Source organism: Oncorhynchus gorbuscha, linkage group LG13 (assembly GCF_021184085.1).
Source record: "Oncorhynchus gorbuscha isolate QuinsamMale2020 ecotype Even-year linkage group LG13, OgorEven_v1.0, whole genome shotgun sequence".
Classification (NCBI taxonomy): Eukaryota; Metazoa; Chordata; class Actinopteri; order Salmoniformes; family Salmonidae; genus Oncorhynchus; species Oncorhynchus gorbuscha.
This window is the reverse complement of record NC_060185.1, coordinates 2,553,546-2,578,713: the sequence shown is the minus strand read 5'-3', so window position 1 is coordinate 2,578,713 and position 25,168 is coordinate 2,553,546. Positions and strand designations below refer to the sequence as shown.

The following is a 25,168-nucleotide window of genomic DNA, read 5'->3' as shown; positions in this document are numbered from 1 at the left end:
TATGCTGGCTGGTCAAGTCTCTGTTAACATGCTGGCTGGTCAAGTCTCTGTTAATATGCTGGCTGGCTGGTCAAGTCTCTGTTAATATGCTGGCTGGTCAAGTCTCTGTTAATATGCTGGCTGGTCAAGTCTCTGTTAACATGCTGGCTGGTCAAGTCTCTGTTAATATGCTGGCTGGTCAAGTCTCTGTTAAATATGCTGGCTGGTCAAGTCTCTGTTAATATGCTGGCTGGTCAAGTCTCTGTTAACATGCTGGCTGGTCAAGTCTCTGTTAATATGCTGGCTGGTCAAGTCTCTGTTAACATCAAGTCTCTGTTAACATGCTGGCTGGTCAAGTCTCTGTTAATATGCTGGCTGGTCAAGTCTCTGGCTGGCTGGTCAAGTCTCTGTTAATATGCTGGCTGGTCAAGTCTCTGTTAACATGCTGGCTGGCTGGTCAAGTCTCTGTTAACATGCTGGCTGGTCAAGTCTCTGTTAATATGCTGGCTGGTCAAGTCTCTGTTAATATGCTGGCTGGTCAAGTCTCTGTTAATATGCTGGCTGGTCAAGTCTCTGTTAATATGCTGGCTGGTCAAGTCTCTGTTAACATGCTGGCTGGTCAAGTCTCTGTTAATATGCTGGCTGGTCAAGTCTCTGTTAATATGCTGGCTGGTCAAGTCTCTGTTAACATGCTGGCTGGTCAAGTCTCTGTTAATATGCTGGCTGGTCAAGTCTCTGTTAATATGCTGGCTGGTCAAGTCTCTGTTAACATGCTGCTGGCTGGTCAAGTCTCTGTTAATATGCTGGCTGGTCAAGTCTCTGTTAACATGCTGGCTGGTCAAGTCTCTGTTAATATGCTGGCTGGTCAAGTCTCTGTTAACATGCTGGCTGGTTAGTCTCTGTTAACATGCTGGCTGGCTGGTCAAGTCTCTGTTAATATGCTGGCTGGTCAAGTCTCTGTTAACATGCTGGCTGGTCAAGTCTCTGTTAATATGCTGGCTGGTCAAGTCTCTGTTAACATGCTGGCTGGTCAAGTCTCTGTTAACATGCTGGCTGGTCAAGTCTCTGTTAATATGCTGGCTGGTCAAGTCTCTGTTAATATGCTGGCTGGTCAAGTCTCTGTTAACATGCTGGCTGGCTGGTCAAGTCTCTGTTAATATGCTGGCTGGCTGGTCAAGTCTCTGTTAACATGCTGGCTGGTCAAGTCTCTGTTAATATGCTGGCTGGTCAAGTCTCTGTTAACATGCTGGCTGGTCAAGTCTCTGTTAAAGTCTCTGTTAACATGCTGGCTGGTCAAGTCTCTGTTAATATGCTGGCTAACAGTCTCTGGCTGGCTGGTCAAGTCTCTGTTAACATGCTGGCTGGTCAAGTCTCTGTTAACATGCTGGCTGGTCAAGTCTCTGTTAATATGCTGGCTGGTCAAGTCTCTGTTAATATGCTGGCTGGTCAAGTCTCTGTTAACATGCTGGCTGGTCAAGTCTCTGTTAACATGCTGGCTGGCTGGTCAAGTCTCTGTTAATATGCTGGCTGGTCAAGTCTCTGTTAATATGCTGGCTGGTCAAGTCTCTGTTAACATGCTGGCTGGCTGGTCAAGTCTCTGTTAATATGCTGGCTGGTCAAGTCTCTGTTAACATGCTGGCTGGCTGGTCAAGTCTCTGTTAATATGCTGGCTGGTCAAGTCTCTGTTAACATGCTGGCTGGTCAAGTCTCTGTTAATATGCTGGCTGGTCAAGTCTCTGTTAATATGCTGGCTGGTCAAGTCTCTGTTAACATGCTGGCTGGTCAAGTCTCTGTTAAGTCTCTGTTAACATGCTGCTGGCTGGTCAAGTCTCTGTTAATATGCTGCTGGCTGGTCAAGTCTCTGTTAACATGCTGGCTGGTCAAGTCTCTGTTAATATGCTGGCTGGTCAAGTCTCTGTTAACATGCTGGCTGGCTGGTCAAGTCTCTGTTAATATGCTGGCTGGTCAAGTCTCTGTTAATATGCTGGCTGGTCAAGTCTCTGTTAATATGCTGGCTGGTCAAGTCTCTGTTAACATGCTGGCTGGTCAAGTCTCTGTTAACATGCTGGCTGGCTGGTCAAGTCTCTGTTAATATGCTGGCTGGTCAAGTCTCTGTTAACATGCTGGCTGGTCAAGTCTCTGCTGGCTGGTCAAGTCTCTGTTAACATGCTGGCTGGTCAAGTCTCTGTTAACATGCTGGCTGGTCAAGTCTCTGTTAACATGCTGGCTGGTCAAGTCTCTGTTAACTGCTGGCTGGTCAAGTCTCTGTTAACATGCTGGCTGGTCAAGTCTCTGTTAAGTCTCTGTTAATATGCTGGCTGGTCAAGTCTCTGTTAATATGCTGGCTGGTCAAGTCTCTGTTAACATGCTGGCTGGCTGGTCAAGTCTCTGTTAATATGCTGGCTGGTCAAGTCTCTGTTAATATGCTGGCTGGTCAAGTCTCTGTTAATATGCTGGCTGGTCAAGTCTCTGTTAACATGCTGGCTGGTCAAGTCTCTGTTAACATGCTGGCTGGTCAAGTCTCTGTTAATATGCTGGCTGGCTGGTCAAGTCTCTGTTAATATGCTGGTCTCTGTTAATATGCTGGCTGGTCAAGTCTCTGTTAACATGCTGGCTGGTCAAGTCTCTGTTAATATGCTGGCTGGTCAAGTCTCTGTTAACATGCTGCTGGCTGGTCAAGTCTCTGTTAATATGGTCAAGTCTCTGTTAACATGCTGGCTGGTCAAGTCTCTGTTAATATGCTGGCTGGTCAAGTCTCTGTTAACATGCTGGCTGGTCAAGTCTCTGTTAACATGCTGGCTGGTCAAGTCTCTGTTAATATGCTGGCTGGTCAAGTCTCTGTTAATATGCTGGCTGGCTGGTCAAGTCTCTGTTAATATGCTGGCTGGTCAAGTCTCTGTTAATATGCTGGCTGGTCAAGTCTCTGTTAACATGCTGGCTGGTCTCTGTTAATATCTGGCTGGTCAAGTCTCTGTTAATATGCTGGATGGTCAAGTCTCTGTTAATATGCTGGCTGGTCAAGTCTCTGTTAACATGCTGGCTGGCTGGTCAAGTCTCTGTTAACATGCTGGCTGGTCAAGTCTCTGTTAATATGCTGGCTGGTCAAGTCTCTGTTAATATGCTGGATGGTCAACATGCTGGCTGGTCAAGTCTCTGTTAACATGTCTCTGTTAATATGCTGGCTGGTCAAGTCTCTGTTAAAGTCAAGTCTCTGTTAACATGCTGGCTGGCTGGTCAAGTCTCTGTTAACATGCTGGCTGGCTGGTCAAGTCTCTGTTAACATGCTGGCTGGCTGGTCAAGTCTCTGTTAATATGCTGACTGGTCAAGTCTCTGTTAACATGCTGGCTGGTCAAGTCTCTGTTAATATGCTGGCTGGTCAAGTCTCTGTTAACATGCTGGCTGGCTGGTCAAGTCTCTGTTAACATGCTGGCTGGTCAAGTCTCTGTTAACATGCTGGCTGGCTGGTCAAGTCTCTGTTAACATGCTGGCTGGTCAAGTCTCTGTTAATATGCTGGCTGGCTGGTCAAGTCTCTGTTAATATGCTGGCTGGTCAAGTCTCTGTTAACATGCTGGCTGGTCAAGTCTCTGTTAACATGCTGGATGCCAGTCTCTGTTAACATGCTGGCTGGTCAAGTCTCTGTTAACATGCTGGCTGGCTGGTCAAGTCTCTGTTAATATGCTGGCTGGTCAAGTCTCTGTTAACATGCTGGCTGGTCAAGTCTCTGTTAACATGCTGGCTGGTCAAGTCTCTGTTAACATGCTGGCTGGTCAAGTCTCTGTTAATATGCTGGCTGGTCAAGTCTCTGTTAACATGCTGGCTGGCTGGTCAAGTCTCTGTTAATATGCTGGCTGGTCAAGTCTCTGTTAATATGCTGGCTGGTCAAGTCTCTGTTAATATGCTGGCTGGTCAAGTCTCTGTTAATATGCTGGATGGTCAAGTCTCTGTTAATATGCTGATGGTCAAGTCTCTGTTAACATGCTGGCTGGTCAAGTCTCTGTTAATATGCTGGCTGGTCAAGTCTCTGTTAATATGCTGGCTTAGTCTCTGTTAACATGCTGGCTGGCTGGTCAAGTCTCTGTTAACATGCTGGCTGGCTGGTCAAGTCTCTGTTAACATGCTGGCTGGCTGGTCAAGTCTCTGTTAATATGCTGACTGGTCAAGTCTCTGTTAACATGCTGGCTGGTCAAGTCTCTGTTAATATGCTGGCTGGTCAAGTCTCTGTTAATATGCTGGCTGGTCAAGTCTCTGTTAATATGCTGGCTGGTCAAGTCTCTGTTAATATGCTGGCTGGTCAAGTCTCTGTTAACATGCTGGCTGGCTGGTCAAGTCTCTGTTAACATGCTGGCTGGTCAAGTCTCTGTTAACATGCTGGCTGGCTGGTCAAGTCTCTGTTAATATGCTGGCTGGTCAAGTCTCTGTTAATATGCTGGCTGGTCAAGTCTCTGTTAACATGCTGGCTGGTCAAGTCTCTGTTAATATGCTGGCTGGTCAAGTCTCTGTTAACATGCTGGCTGGCTGGTCAAGTCTCTGTTAACATGCTGGCAGGTCAAGTCTCTGTTAACATGCTGGCTGGTCAAGTCTCTGTTAATATGCTGGCTGGTCAAGTCTCTGTTAATATGCTGGATGGTCAAGTCTCTGTTAACATGCTGGCTGGTCAAGTCTCTGTTAATATGCTGGATGGTCAAGTCTCTGTTAATATGCTGGCTGGTCAAGTCTCTGTTAATATGCTGGCTGGTCAAGTCTCTGTTAATATGCTGGATGGTCAAGTCTCTGTTAACATGCTGGCTGGTCAAGTCTCTGTTAATATGCTGGCTGGTCAAGTCTCTGTTAATATGCTGGCTGGTCAAGTCTCTGTTAATATGCTGGCTGGTCAAGTCTCTGTTAACATGCTGGCTGGCTGGTCAAGTCTCTGTTAACATGCTGGCAGGTCAAGTCTCTGTTAACATACTGGCTGGTCAAGTCTCTGTTAATATGCTGGATGGTCAAGTCTCTGTTAATATGCTGGATGGTCAAGTCTCTGTTAACATGCTGGCTGGTCAAGTCTCTGTTAATATGCTGGCTGGTCAAGTCTCTGTTAATATGCTGGCTGGTCAAGTCTCTGTTAACATGCTGGCTGGCTGGTCAAGTCTCTGTTAACATGCTGGCTGGCTGGTCAAGTCTCTGTTAACATGCTGGCTGGCTGGTCAGTCTCTGTTAATAGCTGACTGGTCAAGTCTCTGTTAACATGCTGGCTGGTCAAGTCTCTGTTAATATGCTGGCTGGTCAAGTCTCTGTTAACATGCTGGCTGGCTGGTCAAGTCTCTGTTAACATGCTGGCTGGTCAAGTCTCTGTTAACATGCTGGCTGGCTGGTCAAGTCTCTGTTAACATGCTGGCTGGTCAAGTCTCTGTTAATATGCTGGCTGGCTGGTCAAGTCTCTGTTAATATGCTGGCTGGTCAAGTCTCTGTTAACATGCTGGCTGGTCAAGTCTCTGTTAACATGCTGGATGGTCAAGTCTCTGTTAACATGCTGGCTGGTCAAGTCTCTGTTAACATGCTGGCTGGCTGGTCAAGTCTCTGTTAATATGCTGGATGGTCAAGTCTCTGTTAACATGCTGGCTGGTCAAGTCTCTGTTAACATGCTGGCTGGTCAAGTCTCTGTTAACATGCTGGCTGGTCAAGTCTCTGTTAATATGCTGGCTGGTCAAGTCTCTGTTAACATGCTGGCTGGCTGGTCAAGTCTCTGTTAATATGCTGGCTGGTCAAGTCTCTGTTAATATGCTGGCTGGTCAAGTCTCTGTTAATATGCTGGCTGGTCAAGTCTCTGTTAATATGCTGGATGGTCAAGTCTCTGTTAATATGCTGGATGGTCAAGTCTCTGTTAACATGCTGGCTGGTCAAGTCTCTGTTAATATGCTGGCTGGTCAAGTCTCTGTTAATATGCTGGCTGGTCAAGTCTCTGTTAACATGCTGGCTGGCTGGTCAAGTCTCTGTTAACATGCTGGCTGGCTGGTCAAGTCTCTGTTAACATGCTGGCTGGCTGGTCAAGTCTCTGTTAATATGCTGACTGGTCAAGTCTCTGTTAACATGCTGGCTGGTCAAGTCTCTGTTAATATGCTGGCTGGTCAAGTCTCTGTTAACATGCTGGCTGGCTGGTCAAGTCTCTGTTAACATGCTGGCTGGTCAAGTCTCTGTTAACATGCTGGCTGGCTGGTCAAGTCTCTGTTAACATGCTGGCTGGTCAAGTCTCTGTTAATATGCTGGCTGGCTGGTCAAGTCTCTGTTAACATGCTGGCTGGTCAAGTCTCTGTTAACATGCTGGCTGGTCAAGTCTCTGTTAACATGCTGGATGGTCAAGTCTCTGTTAACATGCTGGCTGGTCAAGTCTCTGTTAACATGCTGGCTGGTCAAGTCTCTGTTAACATGCTGGCTGGCTGGTCAAGTCTCTGTTAATATGCTGGATGGTCAAGTCTCTGTTAATATGCTGGCTGGTCAAGTCTCTGTTAATATGCTGGCTGGTCAAGTCTCTGTTAACATGCTGGCTGGCTGGTCAAGTCTCTGTTAATATGCTGGCTGGTCAAGTCTCTGTTAATATGCTGGCTGGTCAAGTCTCTGTTAACATGCTGGCTGGCTGGTCAAGTCTCTGTTAATATGCTGGCTGGTCAAGTCTCTGTTAATATGCTGGCTGGTCAAGTCTCTGTTAATATGCTGGCTGGCTGGTCAAGTCTCTGTTAATATGCTGGATGGTCAAGTCTCTGTTAACATGCTGGCTGGTCAAGTCTCTGTTAATATGCTGGCTGGTCAAGTCTCTGTTAACATGCTGGCTGGCTGGTCAAGTCTCTGTTAATATGCTGGCTGGTCAAGTCTCTGTTAATATGCTGGCTGGTCAAGTCTCTGTTAATATGCTGGCTGGTCAAGTATCTGCTAACATCCTGGCTGGCTGGTCAAATTAACAAGGTTTAAAGGCCTCGAAGCAGATTGTCAAATTTCATTAATTTACATAGAGACCCTTTGTGCTCGGACTACATTTTTATTATAACCATTTTAATTGGTTTAAGACATCAAAGAACATGATTTATTTGTAATGTATATAGGAGGTATTGGTATCTTAATTGTTAGATTGTCTTCAGACAACACTTGAATTGGACCAGCGCTAGTCGGCTTTAATCTGAGAGCCTTGACAAAGACCTTTTGCCAAGAAAGTCTGCCTTCCATGCATCAAGGTTTTCAGCTGTCTTGGCTACATAAAGATCTGGTTACATTGATGTCATGCTGATGTAAGGTAATAGCATTGAAGTGGTTATTTGTACCTTTTCTTCAGACAGAAATATGAAAATACACATTGTAACGATGAGAACATGCCACCACTTGAAATGAGACATGCCACTACTTGAAATGAGACATGCCACTACTTGAAATGAGACATGCCACTACTTGAAATGAGACATGCCACTACTTGAAATGAGACATGCCACCACTTGAAATGAGACATGCCACTACTTGAAATGAGACATGCCACCACTTGTAATGAGACATGCCACCACTTGTAATGAGACATGCCACCACTTGAAATGAGACATGCCACTACTTGTAATGAGACATGCCACCACTTGAAATGAGACATGCCACTACTTGAAATGAGACATGCCACCACTTGAAATTAGACATGCCACCACTTGAAATGAGACATGCCACTACTTGAAATGAGACATGCCACTACTTGAAATGAGACATGCCACTGCTTGAAATTACTATTGTATTCTGAAATGAAGATAATGTGACTGTGAGCAGTTTTTTCAATAGAGTTTTCTTTTTTCTCCACAGCTCCAAGGGTCTCTGAGGAGGAAGATCGAGGGCCATACTCCTGGCTACTCCTCCCAACAGAATGGCCTGTCCTGTGGGCCGTCGGGGCTGGACTTCAAACGTGTCCGTCTGGAGGGGGGCAGCGGTGGTTTGGGTGGGCCCTGTTCCTTCAACTCACAGTCCATGGGAGGCGACGCATCGACCCTAAACAGGAAAAACAACAACAGCAGCTACATGATGCCCCATGGGGTCATGAACTCTGACCTCATCAACATGACCCTGAAGGAAATGAAGAAGGAACCTATAGACCATGTTACTTCCTGCGGCCAGAGGTCTACTGAGATGATGGTGTTCAGCAGCCAGATCGACCCGGAGCTTCAGGATCTGTTCGACGAGCTGACCAAGACCGTCCCGTCTCTGCACGACCAGGAGTTTGAGAAGATGCTGAAGCAGGACGATACGTTCGGCAGTGCGGCTACCCTCTGCTCCCACCTGGAGAAGCCCATCAAGACAGAGTACTCCTCTCCAGACTACGGTCAGACACATGGCCATGGTGGCTCCTCACAGCTCCGCCCGGCATCAACTGGTCCTTCCTTCACCATGTCCAGCTCCTCCCCCATCACCAACCAGAAGAGCCAAGGCCAGGGGCCCTCAGGGCTGGCTGGACCCCCCAGCAGAGGTCTCCCTGGCTGGCCTGAGGTGTCCCATGCAGAGCAGCTAAAGCAGATGGCAGCCAACCAGAACCAGCAGCAGCCCAACCCTCAAGCCCTGCTCCACCACCAACAGCCACACCAACAGGCTCAGGCTGGAGGGGGAGGAGGACCAGGGACCAGTTGGAACACGCAGCCCTCCTCCAGCTCCTTCCCCCAGGACAAGCTCTCCAACCCGGCCTCAATGGGCCAGAGGATCACCCCCCAGACCTCCATGGACAGTCAGGGTAAAGGCATAAACAACTGTCTGTTCAAGCCCAACGGACACAACACCTCCAGCCACCTGGATATGAAGGTGCTCAGCAACAAACCAATGCTCCACTTCAGCCCCAAAGCATCCCAGCAACCCTCCACTATGGCAGGTCCACTGAGTAAGACTACAGCCCATCAACAACAACAACAGCCGTCCACCTCAGCCCAGAACTTGAACACGAACCACCCAGTTCATAACTACCAGAACCCCCAGCAGCAACGGCCCATGTCTGGGCCTCCTCACTTGCAGCCCAAGTCCCTGGCCCAGAGAACCCCTCTCAGCCAGCATGGACCTGGGCTCCACTTTAAACTGGCTCAACAACGACAGGTAATAAGCCCCTATATAGATACTTGCATTCTATCCTTGCGGTGTTGTAGTGGTTGAGTCCCAGGACTCTGACTCGACTTAAACGCTAGGGACTTGGGACTCGACTCAGACTCGAGGTTTCGTGAGTTGACTACATCAGTGCGTTTTAAGTATGTTCCATAGTTTATATGAAACAGTACATTTATCACATCAAATATCATATGAAAACTAATATTGTATGTCTGCAATAGAAATGCATATATCTATCTAATACATATCTATCATCTAATACATATCTTTCTAATATATATCTATCTAATACATATATCTATCTAATACATATCTATCTAATACATATCTATCTAATATATATCTATCTAATACATATATCTTTCTAATACATATCTATCTAATACATATATCTATCTAATACATATATCTTTCTAATACATATCTATCTAATACATATCTATCTAATACATATATCTATCTAATACATATCTATCTAATACATATCTATCTAATATATATCTATCTAATACATATCTATCTAATATATATCTATCTAATACATATATCTTTCTAATACATATATCTATCTAATACATATATCTATCTAATACATATCTATCTAATACATATCTATCTAATATATATCTATCTAATACATATATCTTTCTAATACATATCTATCTAATACATATCTATCTAATACATATATCTTTCTAATACATATCTATCTAATACATATCTATCTAATACATATCTATCTAATACATATCTATCTAATATATATCTTTCTAATACATATATCTTTCTAATACATATCTATCTAATATATATCTATCTAATATATCTATCTAATACATCTAAGTTATTACGATCTTGACAATGCATGGGGGCATTGTCATGCTGAAACAGGAAAGGGCCTTCTCCAAACTGTTGCTACAAAGTTGGAGCATAGAATCGTCTAGAATCGTGTTAGATTTCCCTTTACTGGTACTAAGGGGCTTAGCCCCAATCATGAAAAACAGCCCCAGACCATTATCTACTTTACAGTTGGCACTATGCATTATATCTCCTGGCATCTAATACTGCCAGTATATCTTTCTAATACATATCTATCTAATATATATCTTTCTAATACATATCTATCTAGTATATATCTTTCTAATACATATCTATTAATAGGATAGTATCTAATACATATATCTTTCCAATACATATATCTTTCTAATACATATATGATTAATAGGATATCTCTAATACATATCTATCCAGTATATATTTTCCATATATATCTTTTAATAGGATATCTATCTGATGGAGCTCTATCTAATTTATTCTCTAATATATATCTTTCTAATACATATCTATCTAATGATGGATCTTTCTAATCCAGTTCTATCTCTACATATCTATCTAATAGGATATCTTTCCAATACATATATCTTTCTAATACATATATTATTCTCCAGTGATTAATAGGATAGTCTATCTGATGGATATCTATCTAATACATATATCTTTCCAAGTCTCTGATGGAGCTCATCCAGTTTATTCTCCAGTGATTATCTTTCTAATACATATATCTCTGATACATATCTATCTAATACATATCTATCTAGTGATTATATATCTATCTAATACAGTTTATATCAGGATTAATCAGGGTTCTGTGAGGACAGTTATTCTCCAGTTATTCCACACCAGTTTAAACCTCCAGTGATTGGGGGCATAGTCATGCTGAAACAGGAAAGGGCTCATCCAAACTTTATTCTCCAGTGAGCATAGGATAGTCTCTAGAATGTTATTGCTCATGCTGTCAGTGTTAAGATTTCCAGTGACTGGTACTAAGGGGCTTAGTTTATTCTCATGAAAACAGCCCCAGACCATTATTATTCTCCAGTGATTAATAGGATAGCATTGATGGGCAGGTTTATTCTCCAGTGATTCTAGGATGGCATCTGCCAAACCCAGATTTGTCTGTCGGACTGCCAGTTGGTGAAGCCACTCTTGGCATTGGGCAGTTTATTCTCCAGTGTGATCTTAAGTGTACCTGCAGTTTATTATCCAGTGATTGATAGGATAGCCAAGCTCATCCAGTTTATTCTCCAGTGATTAATAGGATACTAACAGAGCTCCATTTCCGAAGATACAACACCTTATCTTTACTTTAGTCTCTGATGGAGCTCATCCAGTTTATTCTCCAGTGATTAATAGGATAGTCTCTGATGGAGCTCATCCAGTTTATTCTCCAGTGATTAATAGGATAGTCTCTAACAGAGCTCATCCAGTTTATTCTCCAGTGATTAATAGGATAGTCTATGATGGAGCTCATCCAGTTTATTCTCCAGTGATTAATAGGATAGTCTATGATGGAGCTCATCCAGTTTATTCTCCAGTGATTAATAGGATAGTCTCTGATGGAGCTCATCCAGTTTATTCTCCAGTGATTAATAGGATAGTCTCTGATGGAGCTCATCCAGTTTATTCTCCAGTGATTAATAGGATAGTCTCTAACAGAGCTCATCCAGTTTATTCTCCAGTGATTAATAGGATAGTCTATGATGGAGCTCATCCAGTTTATTCTCCAGTGATTGATAGGATAGTCTCTGATGGAGCTCATCCAGTTTATTCTCCAGTGATTAATAGGATAGTCTATGATGGAGCTCATCCAGTTTATTCTCCAGTGATTAATAGGATAGTCTATGATGGAGCTCATCCAGTTTATTCTCCAGTGATTAATAGGATAGTCTATGATGGAGCTCATCCAGTTTATTCTCCAGTGATTAATAGGATAGTCTATGATGGAGCTCATCCAGTTTATTCTCCAGTGATTAATAGGATAGTCTATGATGGAGCTCATCCAGTTTATTCTCCAGTGATTAATAGGATAGTCTATGATGGAGCTCATCCAGTTTATTCTCCAGTGATTAATAGGATAGTCTATGATGGAGCTCATCCAGTTTATTCTCCAGTGATTAATAGGATAGTCTATGATGGAGCTCATCCAGTTTATTCTCCAGTGATTAATAGGATAGTCTATGATGGAGCTCATCCAGTTTATTCTCCAGTGATTAATAGGATAGTCTATGATGGAGCTCATCCAGTTTATTCTCCAGTGACTACACGTTCACCAATCAAACAGAGGGCAATGTCGGTCTATTTGCTCTCCGACGTAATCTCGTCAGGATGCCTCCTATCCTGCCTCTCTTTTGCCGCCACTTTCACTTCCTGGTCCGGAGTAAGCAGGAAGTCCATAGTTTCCGACTCATTAAAGTAGAAATGTCAATCCAAATGGAGGTTAGTGATCCCTCTTCCCTCTTCTCTTCCCTCCCAAGCTAAAAGGCAGTAACTGCTCATAGAGTGGACCTGAGAAAAATGGCTTCAATGTTGATTTTATTGTCCAGCCAAATTCATTTTAGGGAGCTCATTGGAGATGTAATGATCTGTTTGCCTTACCATGAGTACATTTTTTAAATTAATGTTGACCCTGACCTTTGACATGACCTTTGACCCTTAAACGGCAGTCACTGCCTTCTTCCTTGGCATGATATGTTATCAATTGCAGGGCAATACCAAAGCAAAGAGCAGTATCTGCCATTTTCATTTGTTAGTTTACTGTACTTCTCATTAACACACGAGCAGTGTAATTACTGACAGTGTAAAAGAGTTGCATCCTTTGTGTGTCTTCCACTAAGATACCATTTACATAGAGATGAAGGTTCTGCGTCAGTCACGTTACATTACTGTGTTTGACAAGTAGCCCATGTCTTGTTATGTGAAAAGCAGCACTGCAGTTGTTTGAATGACATGTCGTGTAATATATAATGATGGAACGTGACGTAGGATAAATTATCAAAAATGACCATGAGATTTGCTAATAAAAACATTTTATTTGTATTTTTTCAAATGACACTTTTGAATAAATAAATAAATAACAGATTTAAGAATACATTTTAAACATATTTACATATTCATATTCATAAGAGGACCCAAATGACATTTAGCTACAATTGATAAAATGTTGACTAGTAACATTTCATTTCTAAGTCAATCTTCTTCAGTGCTCCTCCACATTACTCCACATCTGTTCAAAGCCAAGTCATTCCAGAACTGCCTTTGATTGTGCAGGCATCAGAGGACACAGCTTGGTGATGATGTCCATCGTCTTGGACTCTTCTATCCTGTATATGTAGTGTCGAGGGTGTTTTTCTTCATGATGAAGTCAAGCTCTGTGAAGTCCTTTTCTTCATGGGAGACTTTGTGGAAGAGGCTCCTGGATCCACGCCTCAACTGGATCTCAGCCAGCTTTCATGCTGCTGCCTTCTTCAGCTACACGATGGAATGGCCAGCTTTCCATGCCAGGATGTTTTCCTTTTTCATTTCCACCACCTCCACCTTGCCTGCTGTGGAAGTGGCGACCACATGGAGGAAGTTGTACACCACACCTCCAGGTCGAGCTTTCATTTCCTGTTCCACGCCATGGTGGAAACTGTCTGCACTCGTGAAGGTGTGTCCTGGCTCGAAGAACTTGAGGGTGCATCAAAGTTGAGTCAGCATTGACAACACTCCCCAGTGATGTTAGGAGGGACCAGTTTTCCACCGATGGCTTGACATCTCTCTTCCTCTCCAGTTACGTAAGATGAAGATCTCCTCTGCCTTCCGACCAGCAGTTCCTTCATACCACTGAGATGAAGATCTCCTTCCGACCAGCAGTTCCTTCATACCACTGAGATGAAGATCTCCTTCCGACCAGCAGTTCCTTCATACCACTGAGATGAAGATCTCCTCTGCCTTCCGACCAGCAGTTCCTTCATACCACTGAGATGAAGATCTCCTTACCAGCACATACCACTGAGATGAAGATCTCCTTCCGACCAGCAGTTCCTTCATACCACTGAGATGAAGATCTTCTTCCGACCAGCAGTTCCTTCATACCACTGAGATGAAGATCTCCTTCCGACCAGCAGTTCCTTCATACCACTGAGATGAAGATCTCCTTCCGACCAGCAGTTCCTTCATACCACTGAGATGAAGATCTCCTTCCGACCAGCAGTTCCTTCATACCACTGAGATGCAGATCTCCTTCCGACCAGCAGTTCCTTCATACCACTGAGATGAAGATCTACCACTGAAGATCTCCTTCCGACCAGCAGTTCCTTCATACCACTGAGATGAAGATCTCCTTCCGACCAGCAGTTCCTTCATACCACTGAGATGAAGATCTCCTTCCGACCAGCAGTTCCTTCATACCACTGAAATAGTTTTCTTCTTATTTTGAGACTCATTTTCCAATGGTGGCGAATGTCTCATAGGCAACGATTCTTCTTGTGAACAATGTTGTTTTCACACCTGACATGAGAGGGAGCATGATAACCTTTTTGCATATCAATGCTCCTCACAGACCAGTCCTCTGGCCAATCTTTCTGTGCATCAGCCTGGTAATGGCTTCTGCTCTGCCCCTGCAGACTTCTTATGTTCCTCATATTTTCTACAGTCGAGGTTGGGGGTGGTGAATTCGGGTGCTGCATGGCTGTTGTCTCGGCAGGCTTGGGTTTCCATGGCCTCGTTCTCCCTGTGTTCCGTCTTCAGATGATGACCAAACAGAGCTTGCACTCCTTGCGATAGGTTTCGTAACCGCAGCTGGCATCTCTGGGGCCGACCAATCAGCTGCTTGGGGGAATCCGAGAAGCCATTTCCTGAAATACACACATACATTTACACAAACCCACAACACAGAAACTGGGGAACGTAACATTCTCCTTGTAGTCATTATGCATGAACCGAATATTAACGTCAGTAGGGAGATAGAGGCGATGTGGGGCTCTCGTCTGTAGTGGCTGATTTGGGGAAGGGAGGACTCAATGTGTTGCAGGATTCATGTTAAATTTGCTGAAGCTTTGTTTCCCATCTGGTCCTTTGGTGGAATCAGTTTGGTGGTGATTGACTTGCATCGTCAGCCTGTCATTCTCTGGGTGGTAGCCCAATGTTGTCAGAAAAAACACGTTGCACACCTGTTGTGCAGAACCGCTCTGGTTTGGAAGATGGTACAGAACCGACCTGCTGCGTTGACCTGTCAGCTCCAACAGTGATTTTCTTTTCCTAGATCGCTGTGCCACCAGGTGGAAGATCCATGTCCTCTTCTCCTTATACTTCATCTCCCAATACTTTTCCCATATCTCATTTTGCCTACCCTGATACATGGCCTCTTGCATTTGGCGACCATATGTCTTAGCCATTGGTGGACTCTTGGAGAAAGTAACCAGGGACATGCATCCTAATGATTCTAATCAGATGGTAATAATTTATACTGACATTTTCTGGTGTGAAAACAGAATAACCATAATCCTTTTCAATTATTCTATAATATGTTGATTTAGTTCATCTATTAATTTCATACCTGCTCCCAAAAAGGCTCTTAAATGTTCATCTTTATTTACAAAAATATATATATATTTTTTTGTTTGTTGCATGGATGGACATTGACAGGAATAGTGTTGACGTGGTTGTACCTAACACACCCTCAACATGGCAACTTTCATCCGCATTGATACTAGTCATCTAGACCACAGGGATTGGTGGAAGTCATGTAAAACTGTTTCTGCGTTCATGTAATGACAGCACTGAAGCAGGTACAAGCTGGCAAGTCAAAGCTTGTTGTGCTAATGACATATACCACCAACAAAGGTGATGGATACAATTTGAGATTTTAACTTTCCTGACTGGGACAGTGGAATAGAAAAGAAAACCAAAAACCCTGTACATGTGAGTAGATAAATTATTGATGAGCTAGCACAGCTGTGTGTGTGTGTGTGTGTGTGTGTGTGTGTGTGTGTGTGTGTGTGCGTGCGTGCGTGCGTGCGTGCGTGCGGTGTGGTGTGGTGTGTGTGTAATGTTACTGATTCAAATAACCTATGGGATGTCAGAATATAACTATAGGGATTATTTTAATTCTAGGTATAATAGATTCAAGCTAGTATAAAGTGCTGATAGTCTCTCATGGGAACATGTAGCACAAATCTATTGCGTCATGCTAATGCTAACTAGGTAGGTTTTGGTTTTGGGCGCGTCAGTTTTAGCTAGGTGGTTGTCACTGGCTAGAAATGGTGTGTATGGTGTATGTATGGTGATTCAAAGAAACCATCAGACGAAATTTCAGAATATAATTCATTTTATCGGCAAATAGATTGAAGTTAGTATCAATTGCAGATCTCCTCTTATGAGAGCAGGTATCATTGTTTGTCTATGCTCGCTTTACTTGCTAGCTAATTAATACTGGTGTCAGATGTACTTAGCTAGCAAGTTCTTTCCAGGGTCCGGATGCCGGCATTTCAGAGCCGTTCAACCATCATTTTCTGCCGGGAATACAGCGCCATGGTGTTGATTAGCAATGTGTGTGTGGCTGTCAGTCAGTGTCATACAGGTTTGACTGCATCACTATCAGACTAAAGTGATATGAAACCAAGGTAAAACACAGTAACAGCAGCCAAGGGCAGGTTGAAACCAAGGTAAAACACAGTAACTGCAGCCAAGGGCAGGTTGAAACCAAGCTAAAAAAAGGGCAGGTTGAAACCAAGGTAAAAGACAGTATAACTATGAAAACAGGTTGAAACCAAGGTAAAAGACAGTATAACTGCAGCCAAGGGCAGGTTGAAACCAAGGTAAAAGACAGTATAACTGCAGCCAAGGGCAGGTTGAAACCAAGGTAAAAGACAGTATAACTGCAGCCAAGGGCAGGTTGAAACCAAGGTAAAAGACAGTATAACTGCAGCCAAGGGCAGGTTGAAACCAAAGGTAAACAAGCTAAATAAGGTTGAAACCAAGGTAAAAGACAGTATAACTGCAGCCAAGGGCAGGTTGAAACCAAGGTAAAAGACAGTATAACTGCAGCCAAGGGCAGGTTGAAACCAAGCTAAAAGACTGTAAGTTCAGTTACTTTACTGTGGATTCACAGTTACTGCTAAAACGACCCCAATTTTCTCCTGAACTCAATACACTAGAAGCAGGATACTTGTCCACGTGATTAAGCATGCACGCAATGCAACAAAAATGACATTAACTTATTTTGTGACGAAATGAGCAGTTACTGTCTTTGTGCTTGGGACGGCAGTTCTGATGTCCAGAATTTTTTTGGGGGTCACAGGAAATGATGGCGGAGACATTATGTACAAACAAAGTTAAGATCAGTGCGAGAAAAATCTCTTCATTAAAAAATGTTTGGCAATCTCTTAATTTCAATTATGGATATATACCGATTGATTTCCAACCCTATCCCACAGCTACCAAAACAAGATACAGGGCTGATATAGAGACATGGCATAGAGAGGGGTGTGAGATACAGATGGAGAGGTAGAGACAAAGAGAGAAAGGAGAGGGTGGGGGGTGAGAGAGAGATGGAGAGGTAGAGACAGAGAGGGAGAGAGGAAGGGGTGAGAGAGATGGAGAGGTAGAGACAGAGAGGGGTGAGAGAGATGGAGAGGTAGAGACAAAGAGGGGTGAGAGAGGTGGAGAGGTAGAGACAAAGAGGGGTGAGAGAGATGGAGAGGGGTGAGAGAGATGGAGAGGTAGAGACAAAGAGGGGTGAGAGAGATGGAGAGGTAGAGACAAAGAGAGAGAGAGATGGAGAGGTAGAGACAAAGAGAGAGAGAGATGGAGAGGTAGAGACAAAGAGGGGTGAGGGATGGAGAGGTAGAGACAGAGAGAGAGAGGGGGAGGGGTGAGAGAGATGGAGAGGTAGAGACAAAGAGAGGGAGGGGTGAGAGAGATGGAGAGGTAGAGACAAAGAGAGAGAGAGATGGAGAGGTAGAGACAAAGAGGGGTGAGGGATGGAGAGGTAGAGACAAAGAGAGAGAGAGGGAGGGGTGAGAGAGATGGAGAGGTAGAGACAAAGAGAGGGAGGGGTGAGAGAGATGGAGAGGTAGAGACAGAGAGGGGTGAGAGAGATGGAGAGGTAGAGACAAAGAGAGAGAGAGGGAGGGGTGAGAGAGATGGAGAGGTAGAGACAGAGAGAGAGAGGGAGGGGTGAGAGAGATGGAGAGGTAGAGACAAAGAGGGGTGAGGGATGGAGAGGTAGAGACAAAGAGAGGGAGGGGTGAGAGAGATGGAGAGGTAGAGACAAAGAGAGAGAGAGATGGAGAGGTAGAGACAAAGAGGGGTGAGGGATGGAGAGGTAGAGACAGAGAGAGAGAGAGGAAGGGGTGAGAGAGATGGAGAGGTAGAGACAAAGAGAGGGAGAGGAAGGGGTGAGAGAGATGGAGAGGTAGAGACAGAGAGAGAGAGAGGAAGGGGTGAGAGAGATGGAGAGGTAGAGGCAAAGAGAGGGAGAGGAAGGGGTGAGAGAGATGGAGAGGTAGAGACAGAGAGAGAGAGAGGAAGGGGTGAGAGAGATGGAGAGGTAGAGACAAAGAGAGGGAGAGGAAGGGGTGAGAGAGATGGAGAGGTAGAGACAGAGAGAGAGAGAGGAAGGGGTGAGAGAGATGGAGAGGTAGAGACAAAGAGAGGGAGAGGGAGGGGTGAGAGAGATGGAGAGGTAGAGACAAAGAGAGGGAGAGGAAGGGGTGAGAGAGATGGAGAGGTAGAGACAGAGAGAGAGAGAGGAAGGGGTGAGAGAGATGGAGAGGTAGAGACAAAGAGAGGGAGAGGAAGGGGTGAGAGAGATGGAGAGGTAGAGACAGAGAGAGAGAGGGGGAGGGGTGAGAGAGATGGAGAGGTAGAGACAAAGAGGGGTGAGGGATGGAGAGGTAGAGACAGAGAGGGGTGAGGGATGGAGAGGTAGAGACAGAGAGGGGTGAGGGATGGAGAGGTAGAGACAGAGAGGGGTGAGGGATGGAGAGGTAGAGACAAAGAGAGAGAGAGGGAGGGGTGAGAGAGATGGAGAGGTAGAGACAAAGAGGGGTGAGGGATGGAGAGGTAGAGACAGAGAGGGGTGAGGGATGGAGAGGTAGAGACAAAGAGCGGTGAGGGATGGAGAGGTAGAGACAGAGAGGGGTGAGGGATGGAGAGGTAGAGACAAAGAGGGGTGAGGGATGGAGAGGTAGAGACAGAGAGGGGTGAGGGATGGAGAGGTAGAGACAAAGAGAGAGAGAGGGAGGGGTGAGAGAGATGGAGAGGTAGAGACAGAGAGAGAGGGGGAGGGGTGAGAGAGATGGAGAGGTAGAGACAAAGAGAGGGAGGGGTGAGAGAGATGGAGAGGTAGAGACAAAGAGAGAGAGGGAGGGGTGAGAGAGATGGAGAGGTAGAGACAGAGAGAGAGAGAGATGGAGAGGTAGAGACAAAGAGGGGTGAGGGATGGAGAGGTAGAGACAGAGAGAGAGAGAGATGGAGAGGTAGAGACAGAGAGAGGGAGGGGTGAGAGAGATGGAGAGGTAGAGACAAAGAGAGAGAGAGATGGAGAGGTAGAGACAAAGAGGGGTGAGGGATGGAGAGGTAGAGACAGAGAGAGAGAGAGATGGAGAGGTAGAGACAAAGAGAGGGAGGGGTGAGAGAGATGGAGAGGTAGAGACAAAGAGAGAGAGAGATGGAGAGGTAGAGACAAAGAGAGAGAGAGGGAGGGGTGAGAGAGATGGAGAGGTAGAGACAGAGAGAGAGAGAGGAAGGGGTGAGAGAGATGGAGAGGTAGAGACAAAGAGAGGGAGAGGAAGGGGTGAGAGAGATGGAGAGGTAGAGACAGAGAGAGAGAGAGGAAGGGGTGAGAGAGATGGAGAGGTAGAGACAAAGAGAGGGAGAGGGAGGGGTGAGAGAGATGGAGAGGTAGAGACAAAGAGAGATGGAGAGGTAGAGACAAAGAGGGGTGAGGGATGGAGAGGTAGAGACAGAGAGAGAGAGAGATGGAGAGGTAGAGACAAAGAGAGGGAGGGGTGAGAGAGATGGAGAGGTAGAGACAAAGAGAGAGAGAGATGGAGAGGTAGAGACAAAGAGAGAGAGAGGGAGGGGTGAGAGAGATGGAGAGGTAGAGACAAAGAGAGAGAGAGATGGAGAGGTAGAGACAAAGAGGGGTGAGGGATGGAGAGGTAGAGACAGAGAGAGGGAGAGGAAGGGGTGAGAGAGATGGAGAGGTAGAGACAAAGAGAGAGAGAGGGAGGGGTGAGAGAGATGGAGAGGTAGAGACAAAGAGAGAGAGTGGGAGGGGTGAGAGAGATGGAGAGGTAGAGACAAAGAGAGAGAGAGGGAGGGGTGAGAGAGATGGAGAGGTAGAGACAAAGAGAGAGAGAGATGGAGAGGTAGAGACAGAGAGGGGTGAGGGATGGAGAGGTAGAGACAGAGAGAGGGAGAGGAAGGGGTGAGAGAGATGGAGAGGTAGAGACAAAGAGAGAGAGAGGGAGGGGTGAGAGAGATGGAGAGGTAGAGACAAAGAGAGAGAGAGGGAGGGGTGAGAGAGATGGAGAGGTAGAGACAAAGAGAGAGAGAGGGAGGGGTGAGAGAGATGGAGAGGTAGAGACAAAGAGAGAGAGAGATGGAGAGGTAGAGACAAAGAGAGAGAGGGAGGGGTGAGAAAGATGGAGAGGTAGAGACAAAGAGAGAGAGAGGGAGGGGTGAGAGAGATGGAGAGGTAGAGACAAAGAGAGAGAGAGGGAGGGGTGAGAGAGATGGAGAGGTAGAGACAAAGAGAGAGGGAGGGGTGAGAGAGATGGAGAGGTAGATACAGAGAGAGAGAGGGGGAAGGGTGAGAGAGATGGAGAGGTAGAGACAAAGAGAAAGAGAGGGAGGGTGAGAGAGATGGAGAGGTAGAGCCAAAGAGAGAGAGGGAGGGGTGAGAGAGATGGAGAGGTAGAGACAAAAGAGAGAGAGAGGGAGGGGTGAGAGAGATGGAGAGGTAGAGACAAAGAGAGAGAGAGATGGAGAGGTAGAGACAGAGAGGGGTGAGGGATGGAGAGGTAGAGACAGAGAGAGAGAGGGGGAGGGGTGAGAGAGATGGAGAGGTAGAGACAAAGAGAGGGAGGGGTGAGAGAGATGGAGAGGTAGAGACAAAGAGAGAGAGGGAGGGGTGAGAGAGATGGAGAGGTAGAGACAGAGAGGGGTGAGAGAGATGGAGAGGTAGAGACAGAGAGAGAGAGAGAGATGGAGAGGTAGAGACAGAGAGAGGGAGGGGTGAGAGAGATGGAGAGGTAGAGACAGAGAGAGGGAGGGGTGAGAGAGATGGAGAGGTAGAGACAGAGAGAGAGAGAGATGGAGAGGTAGAGACAAAGAGAGGGAGGGGTGAGAGAGATGGAGAGGTAGAGACAAAGAGAGAGAGAGATGGAGAGGTAGAGACAAAGAGGGGTGAGGGATGGAGAGGTAGAGACAGAGAGAGAGAGAGATGGAGAGGTAGAGACAAAGAGGGGTGAGGGATGGAGAGGTAGAGACAGAGAGAGAGAGGGGGAGGGGTGAGAGAGATGGAGAGGTAGAGACAAAGAGAGGGAGGGGTGAGAGAGATGGAGAGGTAGAGACAGAGAGAGAGAGAGATGGAGAGGTAGAGACAAAGAGAGGGAGGGGTGAGAGAGATGGAGAGGTAGAGACAGAGAGAGAGAGATGGAGAGGTAGAGACAGAGGGGTGAGGGATGGAGAGGTAGAGACAGAGAGAGAGGGGGGGAGGGGTGAGAGAGATGGAGAGGTAGAGACAAAGAGAGGGAGTGGTGAGAGAGATGGAGAGGTAGAGACAGAGAGAGAGAGAGATGGAGAGGTAGAGACAGAGAGAGAGAGGGGGAGGGGTGAGAGAGATGGAGAGGTAGAGACAGAGAGGGGTGAGAGAGATGGAGAGGTAGAGACAAAGAGAGAGAGAGGGAGGGGTAGAGACAAAGACAGAGAGAGATGGAGAGGTAGAGACAAAGAGAGAGAGAGATGGAGAGGTAGAGACAGAGAGAGAGAGAGATGGAGAGGTAGAGACAAAGAGAGAGAGAGATGGAGAGGTAGAGACAGAGAGGGGTGAGAGATGGAGAGGTAGAGAGAGAGAGAGAGGGAGGGGTAGAGATAAAGAGAGGGAGAGGGAGGGGTGAGAGAGATGGAGAGGTAGAGACAAAGAGAGAGAGAGATGGAGAGGTAGAGACAAAGAGAGAAAGGAGAGGGTGGGGGGTGAGAGAGAGATGGAGAGGTAGAGACAGAGAGGGGTGAGGGATGGAGAGGTAGAGACAGAGAGAGGGAGAGGAAGGGGTGAGAGAGATGGAGAGGTAGAGAAAAAGAGAGAGAGAGGGAGGGGTGAGAGAGATGGAGAGGTAGAGACAAAGAGAGAGAGAGGGAGGGGTGAGAGAGATGGAGAGGTAGAGACAAAGAGAGAGAGAGATGGAGAGGTAGAGACAAAGAGAGAGAGGGAGGGGTGAGAGAGATGGAGAGGTAGAGACAAAGAGAGAGAGAGGGAGGGGTGAGAGAGATGGAGAGGTAGAGACGAAGAGACAGAGAGGGAGGTGAGAGAGAGATGGAGAGGTAGAGACAAAGAGAGGGAGGGGTGAGAGAGATGGAGAGGTAGAGACAAAGAGAGGGAGGGGTGAGAGAGAGATGGAGAGGTAGAGACAAAGAGAGAGAGAGGGTGAGAGAGAGATGGAGAGGTAGAGACAAAGAGAGGGAGGGGTGAGAGAGAGATGGAGAGGTAGAGACAAAGAGAGAGAGAGGGTGAGAGGGAGATAAAGACAGAGCGAGCGAGGTGAGGAAGAAGGAGAAGGAGAGAGCCTGTCTCTGTATCATTAGGTGCTTATCACTCCTCAGTTTCTTCTGGTCTCAGTTTGGCTCATGGCGATGGCTTTGTTGGTGGGCTCGGCACTCTACAGTGTAAATCTGTAAGGAACAACAGTGTAAATCTGTAAGGAACAACAGTGTAAATCTGTAAGGAACAACAGTGTAAATCTGTAAGGAACAACAGTGTAAATCTGTAAAGAACAACAGTGTAAATCTGTAAGGAACAACAGTGTAAATCTGTAAAGAACAACAGTGTAAATCTGTAAAGAACAACAGTGTAAATCTGTAAGGAACAACAGTGTAAATCTGTAAAGAACAACAGTGTAAATCTGTAAGGAACAACAGTGTAAATCTGTAAGGAACAACAGTGTAAATCTGTAAAGAACAACAGTGTAAATCTGTAAGGAACAACAGTGTAAATCTGTAAAGAACAACAGTGTAAATCTGTAAAGAACAACAGTGTAAATCTGTAAGGAACAACAGTGTAAATCTGTAAGGAACAACAGTGTAAATCTGTAAGGAACAACAGTGTAAATCTGTAAGGAACAACAGTGTAAATCTGTAAGGAACAACAGTGTAAATCTGTAAGGAACAACAGTGTAAATCTGTAAGGAACAACAGTGTAAATCTGTAAGGAACAACAGTGTAAATCTGTAAGGAACAACAGTGTAAATCTGTCAGGAACAACAGTGTAAATCTGTAAAGAACAACAGTGTAAATCTGTAAAGAACAACAGTGTAAATCTGTAAGGAACAACAGTGTAAATCTGTAAAGAACAACAGTGTAAATCTGTCAGGAACAACAGTGTAAATCTGTAAGGAACAACAGTGTAAATCTGTAAAGAACAACAGTGTAAATCTGTAAGGAACAACAGTGTAAATCTGTCAGGAACAACAGTGTAAATCTGTAAGGAACAACAGTGTAAATCTGTAAAGAACAACAGTGTAAATCTGTAAAGAACAACAGTGTAAATCTGTAAGGAACAACAGTGTAAATCTGTAAAGAACAACAGTGTAAATCTGTAAAGAACAACAGTGTAAATCTGTAAAGAACAACAGTGTAAATCTGTAAAGAACAACAGTGTAAATCTGTAAAGAACAACAGTGTAAATCTGTAAAGAACAACAGTGTAAATCTGTAAAGAACAACAGTGTAAATCTGTAAAGAACAACAGTGTAAATCTGAACAACAGTGTAAATCTGTAAAGAACAACAGTGTAAATCTGTAAAGAACAACAGTGTAAATCTGTAAGGAACAACAGTGTAAATCTGTAAAGAACAACAGTGTAAATCTGTAAGGAACAACAGTGTAAATCTGTAAAGAACAACAGTGTAAATATGTAAAGAACAACAGTGTAAATCTGTAAAGAACAACAGTGTAAATCTGTAAAGAACAACAGTGTAAATCTGTAAGGAACAACAGTGTAAATCTGTAAAGAACAACAGTGTAAATCTGTAAGGAACAACAGTGTAAATCTGTAAAGAACAACAGTGTAAATCTGTAAAGAACAACAGTGTAAATCTGTAAGGAACAACAGTGTAAATCTGTAAGGAACAACAGTGTACATCTGTAAAGAACAACAGTGTAAATCTGTAAAGAACAACAGTGTAAATCTGTAAGGAACAACAGTGTAAATCTGTAAAGAACAACAGTGTAAATCTGTAAGGAACAGTGTAAATCTGTAAGGAACAACAGTGTAAATCTGTAAAGAACAACAGTGTAAATCTGTAAAGAACAACAGTGTAAATCTGCAAAGAACAACAGTGTAAATCTGTAAAGAACAACAGTGTAAATCTGTAAAGAACAACAGTGTAAATCTGTAAGGAACAACAGTGTAAATCTGTAAAGAACAACAGTGTAAATCTGTAAGGAACAACGGTGTAAATCTAAAAGGAACAACAGTGTAAATCTGTAAAGAACAACAGTGTAAATCTGTCAGGAACAACAGTGTACATCTGTAAAGAACAACAGTGTAAATCTGTAAGGAACAACAGTGTAAATCTGTCAGGAACAACAGTGTAAATCTGTCAGGAACAACAGTGTAAATCTGTAAGGAACAACAGTGTAAATCTGTAAAGAACAACAGTGTAAATCTGTAAAGAACAACAGTGTAAATATGTCAGGAACAACAGTGTAAATATGTCAGGAACAACAGTGTAAATCTGTAAAGAACAACAGTGTAAATCTGTAAGGAACAACAGTGTAAATCTGTAAAGAACAACAGTGTAAATCTGTAAAGAACAACAGTGTAAATCTGTAAAGAACAACAGTGTAAATCTGTAAGGAACAACAGTGTAAATCTGTAAAAAAACAACAGTGTAAATCTGTAAAGAACAACAGTGTAAATCTGTAAGGAACAACAGTGTAAATCTGTAAAGAACAACAGTGTAAATCTGTAAGGAACAACAGTGTAAATCTGTAAGGAACAACAGTGTAAATCTGTAAAGAACAACAGTGTAAATCTGTAAAGAACAACAGTGTAAATCT

The 25,168-nt window shown here is 44.6% G+C and overlaps 1 protein-coding gene across 3 annotated transcripts in view; it reads left to right on the top strand.

The window, feature by feature from the left end:
* zmp:0000001236 (mastermind-like protein 2) overlaps positions 1 to 25,168 on the top strand; it is a 177,956-nt gene that overhangs the window by 100,854 nt on the left and 51,934 nt on the right. For all 3 annotated transcript variants that reach the window (XM_046293599.1, XM_046293597.1, XM_046293598.1), the window contains one exon: positions 7,785 to 9,053. In XM_046293599.1, the coding sequence (XP_046149555.1) occupies positions 7,785 to 9,053 (1,269 nt within the window). The remainder of the gene's footprint in view (positions 1 to 7,784; positions 9,054 to 25,168) is intronic.